Below are 22,308 nucleotides of genomic sequence, written 5' to 3'. Positions count from 1 at the left end.
GGGAAACCCCAGGAACCTCACATTTGACAAAAGGGAAAAAATTTTATCTATTGTTCCATCCATATCCTCCCATCAGGGGGCTACCCCTACCCGCGATCATGATTGGGACTTATTATTAGAAAGAATGACTAAAGAAACAAAATTATGCTTACATGCGGCATCTTTAACTGAATATTGTAAGGAGCACATTATTCCGAGGGGCTTGCGAATGTATAAGCCGCCGGGCATGTATAGAGACGATGAAACATTCAAGAAACGTTGGGCTTCCATTCTGAATAAATGCTCCTTCGACCTCATGCTCTTGCTCATAGAGAGGATTGCGAGGGAGAAGGACGATATGAATACCGAGATAGTACAGCTGAAGGAACAACTTAAAATAACGCATACTGACGAGGAGTTTCGTCAGAGAACGAGTGAGATTGACAAACTGGTGAAGGATTGTGAGAATAAATTAAAGGAGTTGAAATTAAAAAAAATAAGCCGTGATAAACGAGACTATAGTTCGGGAAACATTTATGACTGGAAGGAGATTAAACCCAAGAAAAGAGTGACCTGGGCAAAACTACCTGAAGGAGGATCAGAATTCGAGACCACAGATCCATCAGACACAGATCAGTCTGGTGATGAGCAAGGAGAACGTACCTTGCGTAATAGAACTATTCCCAGATACCAGAATAAAAATTTTTTAGGGCGAGGACGCCCCCCCAAGCGGGGGAAATACAGAACCTAGTTTTCAATCTATCAAGTAGGACTTTGTCCCCAGAGGAGCTGTCATTATTAAATAAAGGACTGGGATTTGTATTTACACCGAAATATGATTCATTTCATACACGGGTGGACCTTTACAAATTGTTCCGCTTGATAAAACTTAGGAAACTCTTTGGAACAACCGAGGGAGAAACTGCAAGTGATAACTTAGGTATGAAATGTAAATCAACATTCACCCCGAAGGTGGTGGACGGGTGTATTGAAACTTTTGAGAGATTGGTCACTAGGGACGTCATGGCAATAGAGAAACAGAATAGAAGGGCATGGCACAATCTGAATGTAGATGAAAATAAAATATTAAGAGATCTGAGTAACGATAGGACCATTACCATCAAACCGGCTGATAAGGGAGGGGGAATTGTTATAATGAACACGGTAGATTATGTGAAGGAAATAAATAGGCAACTGTCTGATGAAAATTTCTATAAGAAAATTGACCAGGATCCAGTACAGGAAATTGCCAGATTAATTAAGATTGTTGTGGATGAAGCGCTGGGATTAGATCACATTTCACAGAAATTGCATCAGTGTTTGATTAACAAGAATCCACGTACCCCAGTGTTCTACTGCCTGCCAAAAATTCATAAGGCTACCCGACCTCCTGTGGGACGTCCTATTGTATCAGGTTCGAATTCTATTCTGGAGCCCCTAGCCATTTGCCTGGATAAGATATTACAACCAATAGTGACTCGGACACCCACTTACATCAAGGACACCACCATGTTCATTAACTTTATTGAAGATCTACGGATACCAAGTGATGCTTACATGGTGACCTTGGATGTTCAAGCCTTGTACACCTCAATCCCCCATCAGGAGGCTAGAAGAGTAGTGGAGAGTGTGTTACTTCTTAGACGCACGGACCATCCTCCCACCTCCTTCCTTTTGAGCTTATTAGATATCATTCTTGAAAGAAATTATTTTCGCTTTGGGTCACAATTCTACTATCAAATCAAGGGAGTTGCCATGGGCAGTTCGGCAGCTCCCTGCATTGCCAATCTATTTATGGCAGATTTAGAAGAACGTCTCATACTGAATGGGAATAGCAACCCTTTTTTTGAAAATATTATTTTTATGAAAAGATTTATTGATGATGTCTTCCTCATTTTAAAGGGGCGGGACCAAGTCAATGCCTTCGTGAACTGGTTGAACCAATTAGATCGGAATATCAAGTTTACCTATCAAGGGCATGACCAATGTGTAGCATTTTTGGATGTAGTAGTATATAAAAAATCGGACACTAGGATGGGAGTCAGACCATATAAGAAACCAACTGACCGATCTGCCTATTTAAATTATTCATCGTTTCATAGACGCAATCTTAAAAATAATATCCCCTATGGGCAATTCCTCCGCTTGAAACGGAACTCCACAAATGACCTTGACTTTAGATGGGAGGCACAGAATATGTACAGAGCTTTCAGGAATAGAGGTTATCCGGAAGCAATAGTAGGAAACGCTTTAAATCGTGCCATAGCCAAGCGACGACAAGATTTGTTACACCCACATGATTTGGGGAGTCAAGGGAATAAAGGTTTGACGTGGGGACTGGAATTTTCTCATTTATCTGGCAATATAGCCAGTATCGTCAAGAAGTATTGGCATGTTCTTAAGGAGATCCCGGGATGTGACTTACCTTTAAAAATTGGATTTAGAAGAACTAGAAGTCTGCGGGACGTTTTAGTGCATTCAGACTTCAGGGAAGTCACTGCTCCGTCCTCATTACCAATTGGACATCATAACTGTGGCCACTGCAATGTGTGCCCCCTGAGCATTCCTTTAACTTCTATTCTCCATCCCGAATCAGGCAGACCACTTTACTCCAAATGTTTCTCTACATGTTCTACACCACAGGTGGTATACATCATCCAGTGCCCCTGCCCTTTGCTTTATGTGGGCAGTACTACACGACCAGTGAGGGTAAGAATTAGAGAACATTTGTCTAGGATCCGTACAAAAAATTTAGAAGCCCCATTGGTGGATCACTTTATGAAACATCATAATAGTGAGAGGGAACTTCGCTATTCAGTTTTGGAGGTGGTCCAGGTTGACAATGCAAATAACACCAGATTATTGCAGATGGAAGCCCAATGGATTCATAGAATGAATTGTTTGACACCTAATGGATTGAACAGTGAGATCAATTTTACAGTGTTCCTATAATCTGTCTATTTGTCTTCTTACATTAACTCCTATTATATTAGAACTTAGTATGTACACTGTTACTTTAAGAGATGTTCCGTAGGGGTATATAAAGGATATGGCACTATAGACAAACACCTGCTTGTAATTAGCGTTGATTAAGGAGTGAAAGTGTCGGCACAGACTGACCCACCGGAAAACTGAGCTTTTGACTGTTATGTAAGTACATTAGATTGATTTCCTGTTCATAATATGGAATAAATGCGGCTGTTTGAATGAAAATATCATAATATTTACAGGATTATAAGGTGGCCAAGAAGAAGGGTTTCCGAAACGAGCATTTGTAGCTGGCGGGCTCGTTGCCATCTGCCGGGAGACCCAGTGGGGGCTCTGGCACCTTCAGCGCGGATCCAGCCGCTTTGAAATTTACGCACCATTCGTTGAGAGTCCCGATCGGGGCTCCTACACGCGTAGCGTGGCAGCAGTCGTTTTGAAATTTACACAGGAATTACAGCCACTTGGGACTCGCTATTGGTGCATTAGCTACTTATTGATACTTATATACTGGACTTACACGGGTCTCGAGCCTAGTCCTATTGTATGGACTTCAGCTGTGTTCATATATAGTGTGGGCTATCGTATGAATTGTATGAATTGTATATTATCACATGAATTAAATTTGTATATTTGTATTCTTATAGAATGAGATGGATATCTGTGATTAAAGTTGTTTGATATATTTTTGTCAAATGTGAGGTTCCTGGGGTTTCCCTCATTATATAGCTTTGATTGGAACCTGTCCCGTCTTATATGTAATTAACCCTATCAGTGGGCCTGCTATTGGCCTCAAAACCAGAACAGGTACCCTACCTCAAAGTCATCTGGAGCCAGTCCTATTGAAATTTTATCCGTATGACAGGCTGTTAATATTTGGAAATATTATTTTGTCCCAAGCTGGACTAAATAACAGTTATTAACTCCTTGAATATGTAGTGCCATCTCATGCAGTTGCACTGAATTCCGTGAGCTCCATTTAAAATCACAGCACTGAGTTCGGTACTTAGTTATACATGTTCTAGGACTGGAGAATGAGTCCTCAGGAAAGCTACATTCTGCATTCTTAACCAAAGGTAATATTATTATCCTTTTATTAAATGGAGGTGGGACTAGAATTATTAATGTGACTAGTGACATCTGCCAATTTTTTCCCCCAAATTTTCACCAAAACGTTGTTACTATAAGAGATCAAAATATCTGTTGATTGAAAATAACATTAGCTGTATGAGCAGGGCTTTTTTTCAGTGGGAACACGGTGGAACAGAGTTCCGGAACCTCTTGAAAATGGTTACATGGCTGGTGGCCCCGCCCCCTGATCTCCAGACAGAGGAGAGTTTAGATCTAGAGACATAGACCCCAGTGCTGACTGAACTTAAGCAGGGTTCAAGGAGGACCAGTTGGAGGAGGATTGGTTACATATCAGTCGTTCATAGGCTATTGTCATTCAAATCAGAATCAATAGTTAAGAGATCCATCCAGAGGAGACTGATAAATGGGATGGCATCCACAAGTCCAACCTGTGTACACTGCCACCGTTTTAAAACTTAATGAGGCAATTTTAAAAAGCTGCAAGGACCCAATCCTGATCAGGCCCACAACACAACAGGAATGGGGGGTGGGATAAGAGCGTCCCGTCCTGCCACCTTGTGGGCCCAATTAGGATCAGATCATTGCAGCATTTTTCTTTTTCTTTTCTAAACAGGAATGCCCATTACACTGAAGGAAGGGTGTGATACCCATTATGCAGATTATCTAGAGCGCAATCACCACACATCATTTGAACATCATGTTCAGGCCTACAGCAACCATTCTCAGAGACATTTCCTCTCTCTTCCACTATGTCTCGCTATTAAACCAAACACCAAAAATATTATAATAGCATTTAACAATATTTGCCACCATACCTCTCCTACCGCCCTGACCTGGATAGCCAGGTGAGCCTGATCTCATCAGATCTCAGAAGCTAAGCAGGGTTGGCCTTGGTTAGTAATTGGATGGGAGACCTCCAGCGAAGACCAGGGTTGCAGAGGCAGGCAATGGCAAACCACCTCTGATAGTTTCTTGCCATGAAAACTCCACCAGAGGTCACCATAAGTCAACTCTGACTTGAGGGCACCACACACACACCTCTCCTACCTCCAAACCAATTGCACACAATGCACCATGATATTGCAGCATTTTTAGATCACCTAATTAGACTTTCAGTTGGTGGCAGTGTCTGCAGGTCAAACCCATGGATGCAGTCACGTCTAATTTGGCCCTAATGTTAGAAGCTTCATTTGGAAACAAAGGGAAGATACTCAGAAGGCATACAGAAAGGCAGGTAGATTCCAGGAGGGTCATCAACAGTGTAGGCACATTGAAACCTGTACTAGGGTGCAGGCAGCAGAAGGCAACAGTCCCTCAACCAAAATTTCATGGCTGACCCCCACCCATTTGTAGGGTTCTTGAATCATCAGGAGACAATCAAAGATCTTGAAGTAAGTCTAACTAGGAACTTTCTTAGAATACTTTGCCTTCATGCCTTTGCATGTAAGTGGCTTAGTAGGGAGTTGAACCTGAACATAATACCTGCAGTGCAGTCCTAAGCACAGTTACACCCAGGGCTTTTTCCCTGGGGAAAAAGGTGGTGGAACTCGGGACCGCACAATGACATAACTTTGGGTGAGCTGGAACAAGAGGGGGTTAAAGTTTAAATTGCCCTCGGCAAAAATGGTCACATGGCCCCGCCCCCTGATCTCCAGAGGGGAGTTTAGATTGCTGTCTGCGCTGCTTGGCCCGGAGGGCAATCTAAACTCCCCTGTCTGGAGATCAGGGGGTGGGGCCACTGGCCATGTGACGATTTTTAAGAGGTGCCTGAACTCCGTTCCACCGCATTCCCGCTTAAAAATAGCCCTGGTTACACACTTCTAAACTCATAGACCTCAGTGGGTTTAGATGGGCATGAATCTGCTTAGGATGGCACTGCAAGGTTTTCAGTTCTAGCGCTTACAATACCTCTTGTTACCCTGCTTCTTGGTAATACTGGAGAGTATATATAAAATTCCTCACCCAACAAAGATTGATGTGATTACTTGGTAGCAAATAAACATACGTTTTAAAACTATTTTAATCTATTACAATTTATTTTCCAGAAAGAAGAGGATCCAGGACAATTTTCTTTTTTCCGTTCCTTTTTAAAACTATTCACTGTAACAACGGAGGCACTACTATTTATGCAATTAAAAAAAAGTCTAATCCACATGCTGTGTTGTATTTTTATTCACGGAGTTTTGCATCCAATCTAAAAGTGTATTCCTTTCTGAGGGCACATCTGTAATGTACTGCATTGTGAACACAGTGTCACAGGAGTGTGCTCTTCACTTGCCATTCATTTCAGTGGGTCTTGTGCATGAGTGCCTTCAAAGGGATTGAAAACAGTGTGCATCATTACCTCTTTTGTCATCTGCACGGCCTGTAAAATGAGTGTGTTCTGCTAGCTGAACTCAGAGAGCTTTCTTGTTTTTTTCATGCTGAGATCCATTGTTGTAAAGGTCAAAGATCTAGACTTCCAGTACTACCTATTGCCATAGAATGTATTTAAATCTCTGCAATTAATGTTTGTGTACTACAAGTCCTTGCCATGCAAAACATAATGCCCTGCACTTACTAGAAATGCATACTTCCAAACAATATGAAATCAGCACAGAGGAGTTCTGTGTTGAGCGGCAAACTATAGAAATTCTGACAATGGGTAATTTTTTGTTACTGTTTACACACACTTCATATATAAATCAAAACCTCTTCTGGTAGCCATGTTTTTGCTGCTATAATTTTCCTACCTGGTCAAAGGGTTATAGTTTTGAAATAAGTGAGATCAGTAGTGCCATTGATTCGTGGTACTGGATTTAACATATCTATTTAGGGAAATTATATTCTCCCTGTCCAGAGACCTGCTCGAGGCAGCTATTGTGTGTGTGTATATGTCTACAGGTAGAAGTGAAAGCTTGATGTTTTTGTTCAACATCTAAGTTTTCTGGCACTCACTCAATATGCCTACTCACTGGAGTGTTTTTCAACAACAGGAAATTCCTGTTTTTTTAGGATCAGTATATTTTGATACAAAGCAGTGATGAGCAAAACTGCTGCATGTAGTTGATATTACAGAGTAATTGGAAAGATTTTGTGAGTCTTTTGTTAATGATTGGCTGGATAAAATGGTACCTGCTTTTTCAGAGTTCCCCAAATTTCCAATTTGTTCTTTTAGATAAGGGTGGAGATCCACATTTCTGTGCACTTATGCCACATAGCACACTGTTGTTGAAATAGGATTTTCCAGAACAGAAATCTGTTGTTTATTGAGAAGAAGTCCGATCTAGACTATTTGTTTATGACATTTATAGTCCACCTTTCTCACTGAGACTCAAGGTGGATTACACAGTGCAAGATTAGTACAGTTTCAAGGACATTTCCATAAACGATGCCATAGGGAAAATAAACAAAATTTTACACAGAAATAGCATTAGTAAGAATCCAGTACAGAGATGAAGAAATGCTGAAACAGAACTTAAGCAATTCTAGGGCTGACATTAGACCACATGAAGCACAAGTAGCTCATAGGAGCACATATTTAAGACAAGAGGTCTTAAGGTGCCACAAACCCACGTCCAACTCAGGCTTAGGCTGACTTTCCCCTACCCTGAGGTAAAACTTCTCTTTAAACCTATGAAGCTGTATACTGGGCTGGGAAGCCTCTGGTAGCATGGTTGATGTTCAGCTTCAACTTTCCTTCTTGTCCCACCCTTAAGGATTATTAAAGATGGTTACCCAGCCAAGTCTTAGTAGGGGACAGATCAGGGGGTTGCGCTTCCCTTTAGTAGAAACTGGCACACAAGGCTTGGCGGGGGGGGGTTCAAAAGGTAATAGAAGGTTTATTTACAGTAGGTAAAGTCAGGGCAGGTAGGCAGATGTTTGAACTGAAGTAACAGGAAGGTTTTTGTACAGGAACTTCACTGGTGTGAGGCACAAAACACTTGGTTTAACACTAGGTTGCTGGCTTCTTTCAGAGGTTGACTCTGCTTCACAGATGTTTCCCTTTCAAAGCACAAACACAGCACGACTTCCCCTCCTCTCCAGACTTAAGGGTGCTCCACTGAGATAAACCCTTACTAGATACTGGGCAGGCATTATAGTTATGAGCTATAACCCTGTTCCTGGCACTGAAGGGGAGACTCCTGTCTACCCACTTCCTTGGCCCTCTATAATTCCCAGATCTCTCGAGTCTAAGTAGGAGTTAGTGCTGGTTTTCCCTACTTTAGTCCTAGGACTAAAAGTGTTTCACAAACATTTCCTCTCACAGAGGATTCTCTGGCTAACCCTCTCTGGTCCAAAGCCAGGCTCCATCTCTCTTCCACTCCCTTGTTTTCTCTCCCACTCCCACTGCCAGCTTCCCCAACATTCCACCCCCAACTGCCATTTTAGGCTAGCCACATGGGGAGGGGGAAGGAAACATGTCAATCATACCTCACTGATTGGAAATCTCAGCATCTGAAGCTGAGTCCGTCACATAAGTCAATGTAGTGGTAAAGTCTATGGTCCTTAACTCATTAGCGAAGCATCTGAGAGCTCCTCCTTACAATACGAAAGCCTTTTTGAATAATTCAGTTTTCCATCATTTGCAGAAAGCTAGGAGTGGGGCTCTCCTGACCTCCTCAGGCAGGCTGTTCCACAGGGTAGGGGCCACCACAGAGAGAGCCCCTGCACAGGCTGCTGTTGATTTCGCCCATGTGCAAGGTGGCACCTGCAGGAGACTATGCCTAAAGTAGGTTTTTCAATCCTAGCCAAAGCCAGTGGTCACTGTGTGGCTATACCTCTCTACGCTTAAAGGACTAATGTGTCGCTGTATGCGCTGCCTTAAGTCTGAAGTTACTGCCGACTGTACTTACTTAATGTCACAGAGGTGTACCAGGGCCATTTCCACATTACTTACCCTCATCCGGAATGCCACGAAAAAAACGCAGAAGATAGCATCGTCTTGCGCGATTTTTGCATGACATCGCACAAAATTCGTGTGAGAAGACGCTATCTTCCGCATTTTTTCCACAACGTTCCGCAGCGTTCCAAATGAAGGTGAGTAGTGTGGAAACGGCCCAGGTTTAATTCTGCTTAGAATTGCACTTAGTTGAGAAACATCTCTGATGTGTTTTGAACACTCCGTAATCTTATTTAACTAACCAGTCTCCCAAAGCTGTTGTTCCATTACATGAAGCTCAGCAATACATTTTCCCTCATTAATTACAGAAATTATTTTGAGAACTACTCTTACAGATTAATATGCAAAAATTATTATTCGGTACATTATTGATCTGAATTGAATTGTATCTACAATGATATTAACAAAATCTAATTTTGTAATAATTATATGATTAACCAAAAAAAAACCCCAGTCATTCTGACAGGTGTGTGTGTGTGGGGGGGGGAGGTGTTCAAGGTTTTGTGTGTCAGGTTGCATTGTGTTTGTGCATGCAGAAATCCTTGTAAGATTCCTGTCAGTGAGGGCTGGCCTGCTCGATATGTGAGGTAGAGGCTATCACCCTTCACAACATTTGCCTGAAATGGAGTGTTGTTGTTCCCTATTCATTTATACAAGACGTACTAAATACACGCAGTTAGATATGTCAGCCAGTGGTTAAGTGGTTGGGCTGCTAACCAGCACTCTGCTGGTTCGAATCCCATAACTGCCATGAGCTCAGTAGGAGGTCTTGGGTAAGTCTAGGCTTGCTGGTACCCCTGTGGAGGTGGGGTATCCTCTGCTCCCAGCCTCCACCCCCTCCACCACTCATGTGGCCAATGGGGAGAAAAGGGGGAATGCGCCTCCAGGGGTGCATGCCTGGTATGGTGCGACGGCATCACTCCCAGGAGTGATGTCCTCACACAGGTTGCTGGAGTGCTCTCACGCTTCACGCCGGGCCGATTTGGACTGTCAAGTGCAGGAAGCACTCCCACAGCCAATGTGATGACATCATTCCCGGAAGTGACATCATCATGCTGCACTGGGAGCATGTGCAAGGACATTAGAAAGGTGAGTGCTGGGCCACCCCCCTCACTGGGAGGGTAAGAGGACCTGGCAACCCTAGGTAAGCCACTCCTCTCAGCCCCAGCTCCCCAGCTGTATTTTGCTTAGCGCTGTGAGTGGACGCTAATCTGTCTAGAAGAGCAGCATATAAGTGCTGTTACTATTATTAGTGTAGTGGTTATGTCAGACTCGAGCTGAAGTGACCTGTGTTCAAATCCTGTTGCAGCCATTATACTCACTTGGGTGAACTTGGGCCGTTTTTTCTTTCTTAGCTATACTGCCTTGAGCTTCTTAGAGAAAGGGTGAGAAATAAATGAAGGAATGGGGAAAACCTAGCATACACAAAGAAAGAACAAATGATTATGGTATCCATGCTTGACGGCAACCCATGGGGTTGGTTTTCGCATGATGTGGGGACAAAGAAAATCTTTGGAGAACCATGGTAATTCTTAACAGTGCTACCTCTGAAACATCTCACCCCTCAGAGATGGAAAGTATAACAATAACATACCACCGGATATTCTGGATTTTTAAAAAATAAAATAAAATTTTATTTGAGCTTAATGATACTCCAGAGATAGATCTGGATCCAGTAGCACTTTAAAGACCAGCTAGATTTCCAAAGTATGAATTTTTAAGAGTTAAAGCTTCCTTTGTCAGATACAAGGTGTGGGAAAAGGGAGGAGTCCTTATAATCCAGGCAGAGGGTGGGAGGGGTAGTGAAAATTACAGTGTCAGGAAGCTAGCTATAAAACATGTTGTAATTAGCTTACAGCATGTATTATAGCTTGAGTGCATGGGTGCAAAGTGCAGAAAATTAGCATCTGTAATGCGAGAAAAATCCTATGTCCTGATTCAATCCTGGGGGATCCATTGGTCCAGATATGCAAACAAACTCAATTTCAGCAATCTCACTTTGTAAAATTCCTTTTAAGTTTCTCTGCTTGAGAACTGTTACTTTTAGGTCAGCAGTGGTATGTCCTCGCAGGTTAAAATATTCTCCCATGAGTTTTTGAATATTGTGATTTTTTTTTAATATCAGATTTATGTCCTTTTGTTCTTTTGCAAAGGGACTGGCCTGTTTGTCCAATATAGAGAGTCGAAGGGCATTGCTGACACTTGATGGCAAATAGAACACTGGATGATGAAAAAAGTGAATGAACCTGAGATGGTATATCTGGTACTGTTGGGTCCAGTGATTAGGTTGTTGGAGGGAATATGGGGACAAAGTTGGAATCTCGGTTTATTTGCAGGCCCTGGTCCCAGAGTTCATGTCCATGTTGGGAAGTGCATTGTTGTGAGCTTGTTAAAGTTTGGGGGGCTGTCTCTGGGCAATAAAAGTTTGCCTCCTGGTGCCTGCGAGAGAGAGGTATCATTGTCCAGCATAGGTTGCCGGTCATTTAATGATGCATTGAGCTGGTTTGGGCTGGGAACTGCATATGACTACTAGTTGTGTTCCATTGTTATTTTGTTTGGGCTTCTCTGGTAGCAGGTCATTCCTTGATATTATTGTGGCTTTGTTAATCTGTTTTCTTACTACATCCGGTGGGTATTTTAATACCAGAAATCTTTATTGTAGATCCTGCAAATGAAAATCTCTGTCGGAAGGATTTGAGCAGATGCAGCTGTAGCATAGAGCTTGGCTGTAGATAATGAATTGCTTGATGTGTGTTCAGATAGGCTTCTATAGTGGCCAAAAGAATGTTATCTGGAAGATTGTCTAAAGATTGTATTTTTCTTAGGAAGTCTGTGCTGTCACACACATAACTGGAGTCATTGATGGCATAGGGTCTGAGAATGGAGTCCGACAGTGATGGCGCCTAAGCCAGACACAATAGGACACCCTGGGTTGCCAAGCTTGTGTATTTTGGGCAGAAGGCAGAAAGTGCCTGGTCAAGGTCCCTGTGATGTGTCCATGTAGATTTGTTCTTGTATGGGTGTAGGTAATTCCTTTATAATTCTGTATAGTTCTTTTTGATATTCCCGAGTGGGGTCTGAGGATAGTTGTTTGTAGAAAGTAGTGTTGGAGAGTTGTCTTTCAGCCTCCTGAATGTAATCAGACTAGGTTGCTAGTTATGATCTGCCAGTTTGGTTCAGAATAGATGTTGTATATTGATAAGTGTTACATAGCCAGAAATCTAGCTGTTTCTCATCTTAAAGTCCAGCATCTTTTCCCTTCTGCTTCTCTGGATTCACAAGTAGACATGGGCACGAACAGAAAAAACAAACAAACATGGTGTTCGTTCGTTGACATCCACGAACAATGAACACTGACGAACATGATCCTGTCATGAACATGTTTGTTGTTTGTGAGGGCCAGCAGGCTCTCCTCCAGCCATCTAGATCCCTACCGCACCACTCCCAGAAACCCTACCTGAGCAGGCAGCAGGAAAGGTACCAATAATAAATAATAGCTTGGCCCCAGAGCCTGGCAGCAGCCCTGGAACCTGAAGGGGTAGATCCCAATCCCACCACACACAAAGAAAATTCAAGCTCCAATGCACGCTCCCTGTCTCTCTAACAGCAGCTGTCTCTCCCTGAAAGCCAGACCTGGGAGCCCTCCCCCTCCCCTGGTCTTTTCCTCTTGTAACAAATTTGGAGCTCCAGTCCACACTTGGAAGGAAGACCTGCCTATCAAGCTAAATTGGGCTTAGATTGGGGTTTCCAGGGCAGCAGCAGGAGTTCAGACAGAGTTCAGACAATCCCTGCCTGAGTTGCCATAGGAATTGATTGCAGGTGCCAGACTGTCTGGCTTGACAAACAGCAACAAATGAGGCTTGCAAGGACCACCTATTCGTATAGAATGGGGCCTCATGAACAGCTTGTTCGCGAACAGCAGATTGGACTGTTTGTGGCTTTTTTTAGTTCGTATTGCTGTTCGTGCCCGTCTCTATTCACAAGAAGACACTTTTCTGTAGTGTTTCAATTTTCAAATGGATGAGATGCAGGTTGTTTACCTCGTCCCATTGGGCAGTGATTTAAACCAAGTTTCATTCACGATTACTGATATGTGCTGTGAATTAAAGCCTCTCATCTGTTGACCACGTATTGTAGCGAATTGGGACACACCTTAATGCTGAGTCTGGATTTCTTTTATAAAGTTCCACAAAAATAAGGGCCTTTCATCACATGAGAGGGAAGTAACAGCCATGATCCCAGCGGTGGGATAATTCAAATTGCCTTGGTGGGAGTCAGTGTAGGCAGCAGAATGCATTACATTTCAGATAGCAGCTGGGAACCTAACACTACAAAGAAACTACAGAACTTGCAAATGGAGGCAAAAACTGCACTATATGAATATTGACCTGTTTCCAAGACGGAAAAGGAAAATGAATATGACCATCCTATTGAATTGTGGATTAAAATTTAGCTGTTTTTTTTCCCAACAAGCTGGGGTGCCTGTGAGGAATCATTGTGTGTGGGGGGGGGGGAAGATGTCAATAAATTATTAAGAAATTCCCCCTTCTAACTGCAACATCGTCCTCTAGGATGTCAGCTGAAATTTGAACAAATTTCACCACTACCACCCACGCTTTGACAGAATACGTTTTCATTATACATGCTTATATCTGTCATGCATACCACAAGAGACAACAGAACTGATATGATAACCATCTTCAAGTACTTGAAGGACTGTCATATAGAGGATGGCGCGGAGTTTTTTCCATTGCCCCAGAAGGTCGGACCAGAACCAACAGGTTGAAATTAAATCAAAAGTTTTCGGCTAAACATTAGGAAGAACTTCCTGACAGAGCAGTCCCTCAGTGGAACAGGCTTCCTCGGGAGGTGGTGGGCTCTCCTTGTTTGGAGGCTTTTAAGCAGAGTCTAGATGGCCATCTGACAGCAATGCTGCTTCTGTGAACCTAGGCAGATCACGAGAGGGAGGGCAGAAAGGACCATATCAGTGCTTCGTTCTCGTGGCCCCCTCTTACATGCCCAGAGCAATGCTGGTTGCCACTTTGAGGTCAGGAAGCAATTTTCTCCAGGCCAGTTTGGCTAGGGATCCTGGAGGTTGCTAGTTGCCATCTTCTGGGCATGGAGTAAGGGTCACTGGGGGGTGGGGAGGTAGTTGTGAATTTCCTGTACTGTGCAGGGGGGTGGATGAGATGATCCAGGAGATCTCTTCCAACTCTATGAGTCTATGACAAGGAACTGTGGGTGGATCAATTTTAACATCATGCCAGAAACCCCCACCCCAATATACCCTTCCAGGATTTTATAAATTCTCAGAGATTAGAGCAAGCTACTTTCCTTTCCCTTGGTGAGTCATTCTATTCTGCTCTCATGATCATAACGGGCTGGACCCCTTACTGTTAGAAAGAGATAATGATGATAAATATGCACCTGTGCAGTGTGGTGCGTACCAGACCTTTTGTGGTGCATGTGGGCAGGCCCTTACTTACAGTATATCAGCGCTATGCTATTTGTTAGCCTTCTATTCTGTCCTGGAATTACGCTAATTTATGTCAATCACATGGATTGCTATCCTTTAAGGAAGGGTGATAGCATTATAGGAAGAATCCTGCTTTGTGCTCTTGGTGCTTAATTTAAATATACGATAGACGAAAATTGATAAAGTTTGTGAAACATTTATTTTGCAGAGCTCCTTTTATAGGTTAAATGCACAGCAGTGACTTTTCTCTCTGTTATACAGAGGAGCCAATATACTGTTATACACCACACAACTTCACCCGTGACCAAGCCTTGTATGCCCGAGGATACTGTTGGACAGAGCTAAAAGATGCCTTGCCAGGAGTAAATGCCAGCCATTGGCCCTCCTTGTTTGAGCATAAGTTCCTTCCTTACGCCCTGCTGGCTTTTGCTGGTATTATGTACATTCCTGCACTTGGCTGGGAATTCCTGGCCTCTACCAGACTGACTTCTGAACTTAACTTTTTGCTCCAGGAAATAGATAACTGCTATCACCGCGCAGCAGAAGGCCGGGCACCCAAAATAGAAAAGCAAATCCAGTCCAAAGGCCCTGGGATCACCGAGCGAGAGAAACGAGAAATCATTGAGAATGCTGAAAAGGAAAAGAGCCCAGAACAAAATTTATTTGAAAAATACCTGGAACGGAGGGGCCGCAGCAATTTCCTAGCCAAACTTTATCTCGCACGGCATTTGTTCATCATATTCTTGAGCATCATTCCCATCACCTACTTGTCCACCTATTATGCTACGCAGAAACAAAACGAGTTCACTTGTGCTCTCGGCGAGCCACCTGACAAAACCAGCAATTCGAAGTTGCTCATTAGAGTGAACTGCAAACTGCCATCTGTGCAGCTCCAGCGCATAATTGCTGCAGTAGACATTGTCCTCCTTTGCTTCATGAACTTAATTATACTCATCAATTTAATTCACCTTTTCATATTCCGCAAATCCAATTTCATATTTGATAAACTTAACAAGGTTGGCATCAAGACGAAAAAGCAGTGGCAGAAGTCTCAGTTTTGTGATATCAATATCTTGGCTATGTTCTGCAATGAAAATCGGGACCATATCAAGTCACTGAACCGCTTGGACTTTATTACCAACGAGAGCGATTTGATGTATGACAATGTGGTGCGTCAGCTTCTTGCAGCCCTGGCCCAGTCTAATCATGATGTCACGCCAACCATGCGTGATTCTGGGATACAAACCATAGATCCAAGCATTGATCCTGCAGACATTGATCCCAACGAGCCGCTAATCATTAAGCGACCCCGGAAGAAAATGAAATGGATCCCAAGCACCAATCCCCTTCCTCAGCCATTCAAAGAGCAGTTGGCAACCATGAAGGTTGAAAATCACAAGCCCGAGAAGCCTAAGCCAGTCCGTCGGAAGACTGCCACGGACAGCCTGGTTGCCCCTTTGCTGGAGACCACCTCCAAAATCTCTCAGCCACCATCCTCTCACAAACCTGAACCAAGCACTCTGTCCAACGCAGGTAGTGAGAAAAAGCACGCAAGGCACTTTTCCTTAGATGTTCATCCATATATACTTAGCAGCGGTAAAAAACCGAAGCCAGAGATTCAACCCATACCCTCTATGGCAACATCCAAAAGCCAAGGGAGTGGGTTTTTAAACCAAGAAGAGAAAGTAATCGTGCGTGTGACCTCTGCCCTCAAAGGTACAGTGCTATGACTTGTTCCATTGACTATAGAATTGCAACCTATATTAGAGGTGTTTTCCCCGCTGTAAACTCAAAGGGGTATGATTAGGGTTTCCAACTCCAGGCTGGGAAATTCTTGGAGATTTGGGAGCAAAGCCTGGGGAGGGCAGAGTTTGGGGAGAGGAGGGAGATGAGTAGGGGTCTGATAACAGAGTCTACCTTCCAAAACTGCAACCTAGGGCATGATTGATACCATAGGTTGCAGTATGGTGTAGTGGTTAAGAGCGGCAGGACTCTAATCTGGAGAACAAGGTTTGATTCCCCACTCCTCCGCTTGAAGCCAGCTGGGTGACCTTGGGTCAGTCAGAGCTCTCTCAGCCCCACCCACCTCACAGGGTGTTTGTTGTTGTGGGGATAGTAATAACATACTTTGTAAACTGCTCTGAATGGGTGTTAAATCATCCTGAAGGGCAGTATATAAATTGAATGTTGTTGTTGATGCCTCCACATAGTTGGAATTTCACAGCTTATCAGTAACTTCTGTGCCCTGACCTGGATAACCAAGTTGAGCCTGGTACCAGATTTCAGAAGCTACGCAGGGTCGGCTTGGTTAGTACTTGGATGGGAGACCTCCAAGGAAGACCAGGGTTGCAAAGGCAGGCAATGACAAACCACCTCTGCTAGTCTCTTACCATAAGAACCCCACCAGGGGTCGCCATAAGTCAACTATGACTTGAGAGCACTCTCAGCCACCAGTAACGTCTGTATTTGGAATGAGTTGAGCAAACAGAAGTGGCGTGGAAGACCTTGCCGCTGTGTTGGGGTGTCCTGACTACAAAAAAGGGGCAACTTCATCACAGGGGTACAGAGGAATGGAGCCTATAAAGCAGGCTTTTCAGTGGACAGAGTCACATGTTAACAGTCTTTGTACCACACACATGGCTGCCACAAGAAATTTTGATCAGATTTGCGCTGGGAGTGTTGTGCTTAGAATTTAATTCCAAGCACACGCAGGCCTGATTCATATTTGGACCACAGGAGAGTGGGGGGGGAGTTTAAGTCTCCCTCCCCCAGAGCCACTTTCCCAACCTGAAATGTCCCTGCAGATCAGCTGTTTGCCCTGTGGAGGGAATATTCATGTAGCCATCAGTACATGTAAATTTCCTTAATGGAGAAAATACTAGATATGGAGATACAATGTAGTGTAATTAGCTTGATTAGAACAGGGAATGACATGCAGAAATTGAGTATCTGTAGTGAGAGAAGAATCCTATGTCCCTGTTCAGCCCTGGGGGTCCATTGTTCTGATTTTGTGAATGAACTCAGTTTCAGCAATCTCATATTGCAATCAGTACTCAAACAGAGAAACGTCAAGGGAAGACTACAACTTGAGTTTGCTGAAATTGAGTTCATTCACAAATTCAGAACAATTGACACCACCACTACCCTGGGCGGAATATGGATGTAGGATTCTTCACTCACTACAGATGCTCACTTCTGCATTTCTTCTCCTGCTCTAATCAAGCTAATTACATTTCACATTGTACCTCCACATTTTATCTTCTTTACAATACCCCTCCACCTTCTGATTGGGACATAAAGATTCACAGATCTCCATTCCTACTCATATCTGGCAAAGGGAGCTTGACCCTCAAAAGCTGATACCCTGGGAAATCTTGTTGGTCTTTAAGATGCTCCTGGACTTAAGCCTTGTGATGTGTGGATCTGCCTCTTAATTAAGTAGAGAGAATCACAGCCCTACTTGAGCTAAAGATTTGTTGCCCCTTTGGATGGCTCTTTCTAAAATTTCAACTATAGATTGTAACTTTTCATTTCTGAAGAAAGTTGGTCTTATGGCCCTTTCATATATTCAGGCTCCCATCCTGGACCCACATTTGAAACGGCAGCCTCCAGAATTGTTTGATCAAAGAGGAGGCAGGCATAGGGAAAGAAGGACACTTTAACTCTTTCGTCTTCTGTTGTCTTCTCGCTAGTGAAAGCTGCTCCCAAGCTACATTATTATCCCTGCTAGGGAGAAAATATAAACACAGCTTACGGTTTTCCCTGCTAAACTAAAAGCAACTCAGGGTAGTTTCTTTCTGATGAGAAAACAGCAGAGGAGGAAAGGGTTAAAACTTCCCTCCCTTCATGCCCTTCTGGAAGCTGCATTGCAAAAGAAAAAAAACTTGGTTAAAATAAACATGGAAGAAACCATACGGTGTAGCTGATCCCTCAGAGTGGATCTCGGTTATCAAGGTTTTCCTCTCCAGGGTAACAAATTGGGCAGGGTTTTCACAAGAGGAGGGAGGATGTTAGCAGAGTCTCAAATAAGTAATTCCCTACATGATAATAGAAGTGGCAGAGTCTTGTGGTAGGACTGTGCCACCAGTCAGCGTTTGAATTGATTCTATTAAGTATGTTTTTGGAGGAAGTGACAGGAACAAAGATTGCAATTAATCTTGTGAATTCATTTTTTCAGGCTACATGTGAACGGCAGATTACCGACCTCTCTCATTAGAAACAGCTAATGGCTGTACATTTCAGTTTATTTTTTATTTCAGAACTGTTTGTTGACATCCCCACTCTCAATGAGACTGCAAAACACAGGGAATAAGATAAATGTTTCTCAATTCTTTTATTTGTATGCCCCTTCAGATTTTTACATAAGCGCACATGGACAATGCAAAAGGAGGTAATAAATATTTTTAAAAGGTACCAATTTATTGGTGCCTGTTTTTAGTCATAAATCAACTTTGGGAAAGAGCCACAGAATGAATGCACAGTTGATTCATGTGTCTGCTTTTCACATTTCTGAAGGAAAGCCCAGGGCTGCAACTCCAGAAATACATACATCAGAGGCGCGAGTGAGTCTCGTATCTGCTTTCTTCACTTTAGCATGATTTCCAAAAATTATTCTTCAGTTGTTTTCTTATGTCACACATTCTAGACTACAAATGGGTATCTACCACCACTTCCCTCAAAAGATCCTAGGAATTACAGTTTTGATGAGGTTACTGAGGATTCTTTCGCTCCCCCCTCCCTCCATATGCAAGTGCAGTCCCAGGAAGAAGTAACTAAACTAGTTAAATATGTACTATGGATACCCTTGCAGGTTTCCTATTTAAGTCCATAGGCAAATCACTTATTCTTGAGTAACTTCATTAATTCCAGCGCAGCTACTTTGCTTTAAGGCATTTCAGGAGTGCTTCTTAACATCTAGTGCACATTCTGGCTTCGGCCTCCCTCTGTCGTCAGTAATGCTACATCCTGGATTCCATATTTCAGCCTTCGAGTGTTCCCATAAGTCCATGGCGGCATTGTTTTTCATTTGCTAAAATGGAAAAGATGTTAGGTTAAAATTAGCTGCCGTTGATATCCTGGCAGTCTTTCTGTCGGAGCATCCTCAGAGAATTTTAGGGATGTGTTATTTGCATATACTTATTTCAGTGCTGGAACAGCATCCTCCGGATCAGAGCCCAGAACAGTATGAGTCACATTGATGGCTTCATTGCCTGCAGATGTTCTGCTAGGACCATTTCACACATTAGCCAGTTAATGGGGCATCAGATCGCATGCCTCTAACTGCAGGTGACCATGGCTGGCAAGCCTTCCAGCAAAGAGAAAACTGGTGCCCACCACCCTTTGTTATCACGGCAGTTTTGCTTTTGCCTTTTTTGGTTAGAGGAACAATGTCATTGCACCCACTGGTTTGCTCCTGTATTTTGTTCGATGCCCATGCTTTCACCTGTTTTTCCTCCCCTCAAAGGCAGTCAATGCTAGAAAGGTCAAGGAACACAAACAGCATGATAAAATGAGGCAATGACTGGAAGGTGAGGAAATGTTAGTGGAGAGAATTCCTGCTGGGAATTCAGGGCAGGGTGAGGGCTGGAAGCCACATAAGTTCCTGTATTGGCTGATGAAACCAGTTATCACTGCAGGTTCATGGAGGCTTTAATACATTGAGGTGTGAACCAGAGATACTGATGTGGGAATGTAAAGAAAAATGCAGACAGTAAGTATACCCAGCAGAGTCAGAGTTTACATCCATGAAGCATATTCTGACCACACACAGTTTCTTTCACAGAGACGAATTCACAAAAGGGAAATTCTGAACGTGTGTAAATTAGGTGACGGTTTAATCGTTGTATTGTTTTTCTTTCAGATTCTTCCCTTCCTGGAAAAGATATTCTTTACTCACATAACACATGCAGGACTGTGTCTGCCACTGGTACGTTTCTCACATGCAACCACAACCACATAGCAACTTCTGCCGCAGCAGCTGGTGCCACCCTGGGCCAGGTCACCAAGGCAGAGCCAGTGGCCGCCCTAAACTGTAACCCCGTGCACCCTCTACTGCACATCAAAACACTATATGAAGACCATGAAGAAGAGGTGTCGAACCTTATAGACAATTCTTTAGACAATAGAATTAACTCGCCAACAGAAGCAGGAGATATAATCTCCATACCTTCCACAAAGCAAATCATGTTGGCAACCTTTGATGAACCGATAGCAATAGTGAATGCCGTAGAATATTGAAGACACCAAGCCAATGACGATACATGCTTGAACCTGATGGGCCCACGTCCCGGTACCACTGTAATATGAACCATGCTCCCCCACCAATGCCATCCACTGCATGAGCACGGAGAGCTGAAATGCAGCCCATAGGTTTCACCAATACTCTAAATCCAGTCATGAGGGTCGTGTGTCATCACTGCTATCAATAGCTTGCAAAATATAACAACGATGATAATATTGCTAACCAAATTATGGTACACCGAGAAACATAAGCACAAAAGACGTTAGGTGTCGCTTCATGAATTTACATGTGGATTATGACAACAGTCCAAACATTATAATAGCGCTTAAGGGCATGACACAGCGCGTTTCTTCAGCAAAACAATTATATCCTTGGTACTCCGAATCACATACCTGTATGATAATTATTCTTCCATTTTAAGAGACAGAAGTTAAATGGTGTTTTGTCTCAAAGATGACTGTAGTAATAATAATAGAATTTTACAGCAAAGTTGTATGCAAGCTATGTTTTGGTTCACGGGTCTTGGAGTTGCCAGTGACTAAGCGCCAACTGGACTCGCACCAGCATCCATGCAAAGGGGCCAGACGCCTCTCGGCCTGCTGTATTTACGAATGACAATACCATGAGCTATGTCCTGCCCTTTGATATGTTTGTATGTGCTGAGATGACGAAAACAAAGAGTTTATTTTTTTAAGTATATTTTATGGTGAATGAGAGAGCTTGTCCAATCAGATTTTAGCCAAATGGCAGGAAGGAAGGGTTTATCCTATAGTTTCTTATTTTTGTCAATGGGTGGTTTTCGTGGACCAGGTCAGAAACTGGCTGAGGTGCTTGGGCTGAAGTGAAAAACATTCCAGTGCTTCTAAAAATATCAAATATTTGCACATTCGTCACAGAGTTGACAAGGAGGCTCACTTGCTTAGGACTTGTCTGCACTTCAGCTTACCACAGGTTAACCTCTCATCATTCTGTAATGAATTTGCTTTTTTTCACTTTGCTGAGCGAGGCTTGATTCCAAACATTTTGAAACAACGCTACATACCGGCCAGTTCAAAATCATTTTATTCACATTCGATTTTGTTGTTGTTGTTTAAATCCCTGTTTACGGGAAGCCAACATGCCAAGGAGAAGAATATTGGCCTGACCTCCTCTTTGTTGTGCTAAATCCACCTGTCGGCTTTATTTAACATGGGAGAGCGTTTTAGATATGCAATCTCCTACCTAAAGGCTGGAGGGGGTAAGTCGACTAAAGAACGGTTGTGCCGTGCGTGGTTTCTGCATATTTGAGTCAACCTTTGAACATAAGCTATGCTTAGTCATTCCGGTCCAGGTCACACTTTTTCACACGGTTGAAATGAACACAAATGTGTGCTAGATTTTAGCTTTTTGCCCACACCATGAGTGGTATCTGGGTTGATTCCTGAGTGCTCATAAAAGATGGGAGAAGTGAGAACTATTCTGTTCTCTTCTATGTTCGGGGCCTGCTCTCCACATGCAAGAAGGGAGTGATCATCTCTCAAAAGTCCCAAACCAGCAAACATTGCTTGAGAACATCTGACATCCTTTGCCATTACCATGGCATAGGGATGTGCCACTGCTGCCCTACCAAGCCCTAGTAACAGTTGCTTGCAATCTTTTGCTTCTTCTTAAAAT

The 22,308-nt window shown here is 43.1% G+C and overlaps 1 protein-coding gene across 1 annotated transcript in view; it reads left to right on the top strand.

Annotated features, from left to right (window-relative positions):
• The window catches only part of PANX2 (pannexin 2), a 29,247-nt gene extending 8,596 nt beyond the window's left edge, over nucleotides 1–20,651 (top strand). The window contains exons 2-3 of the mRNA XM_054989273.1: nucleotides 14,676–16,130; nucleotides 20,275–20,651. Of these exons, the coding sequence (XP_054845248.1) occupies nucleotides 14,676–16,130; nucleotides 20,275–20,651 (1,832 nt within the window). The remainder of the gene's footprint in view (nucleotides 1–14,675; nucleotides 16,131–20,274) is intronic.
• The last annotated feature ends 1,657 nt before the right edge of the window (nucleotides 20,652–22,308 follow it).

The sequence above is a fragment of the Eublepharis macularius genome, chromosome 9 (genome assembly GCF_028583425.1).
Source record: "Eublepharis macularius isolate TG4126 chromosome 9, MPM_Emac_v1.0, whole genome shotgun sequence".
Classification (NCBI taxonomy): Eukaryota; Metazoa; Chordata; class Lepidosauria; order Squamata; family Eublepharidae; genus Eublepharis; species Eublepharis macularius.
This window is presented reverse-complemented; position numbering and strand designations above follow the sequence as displayed.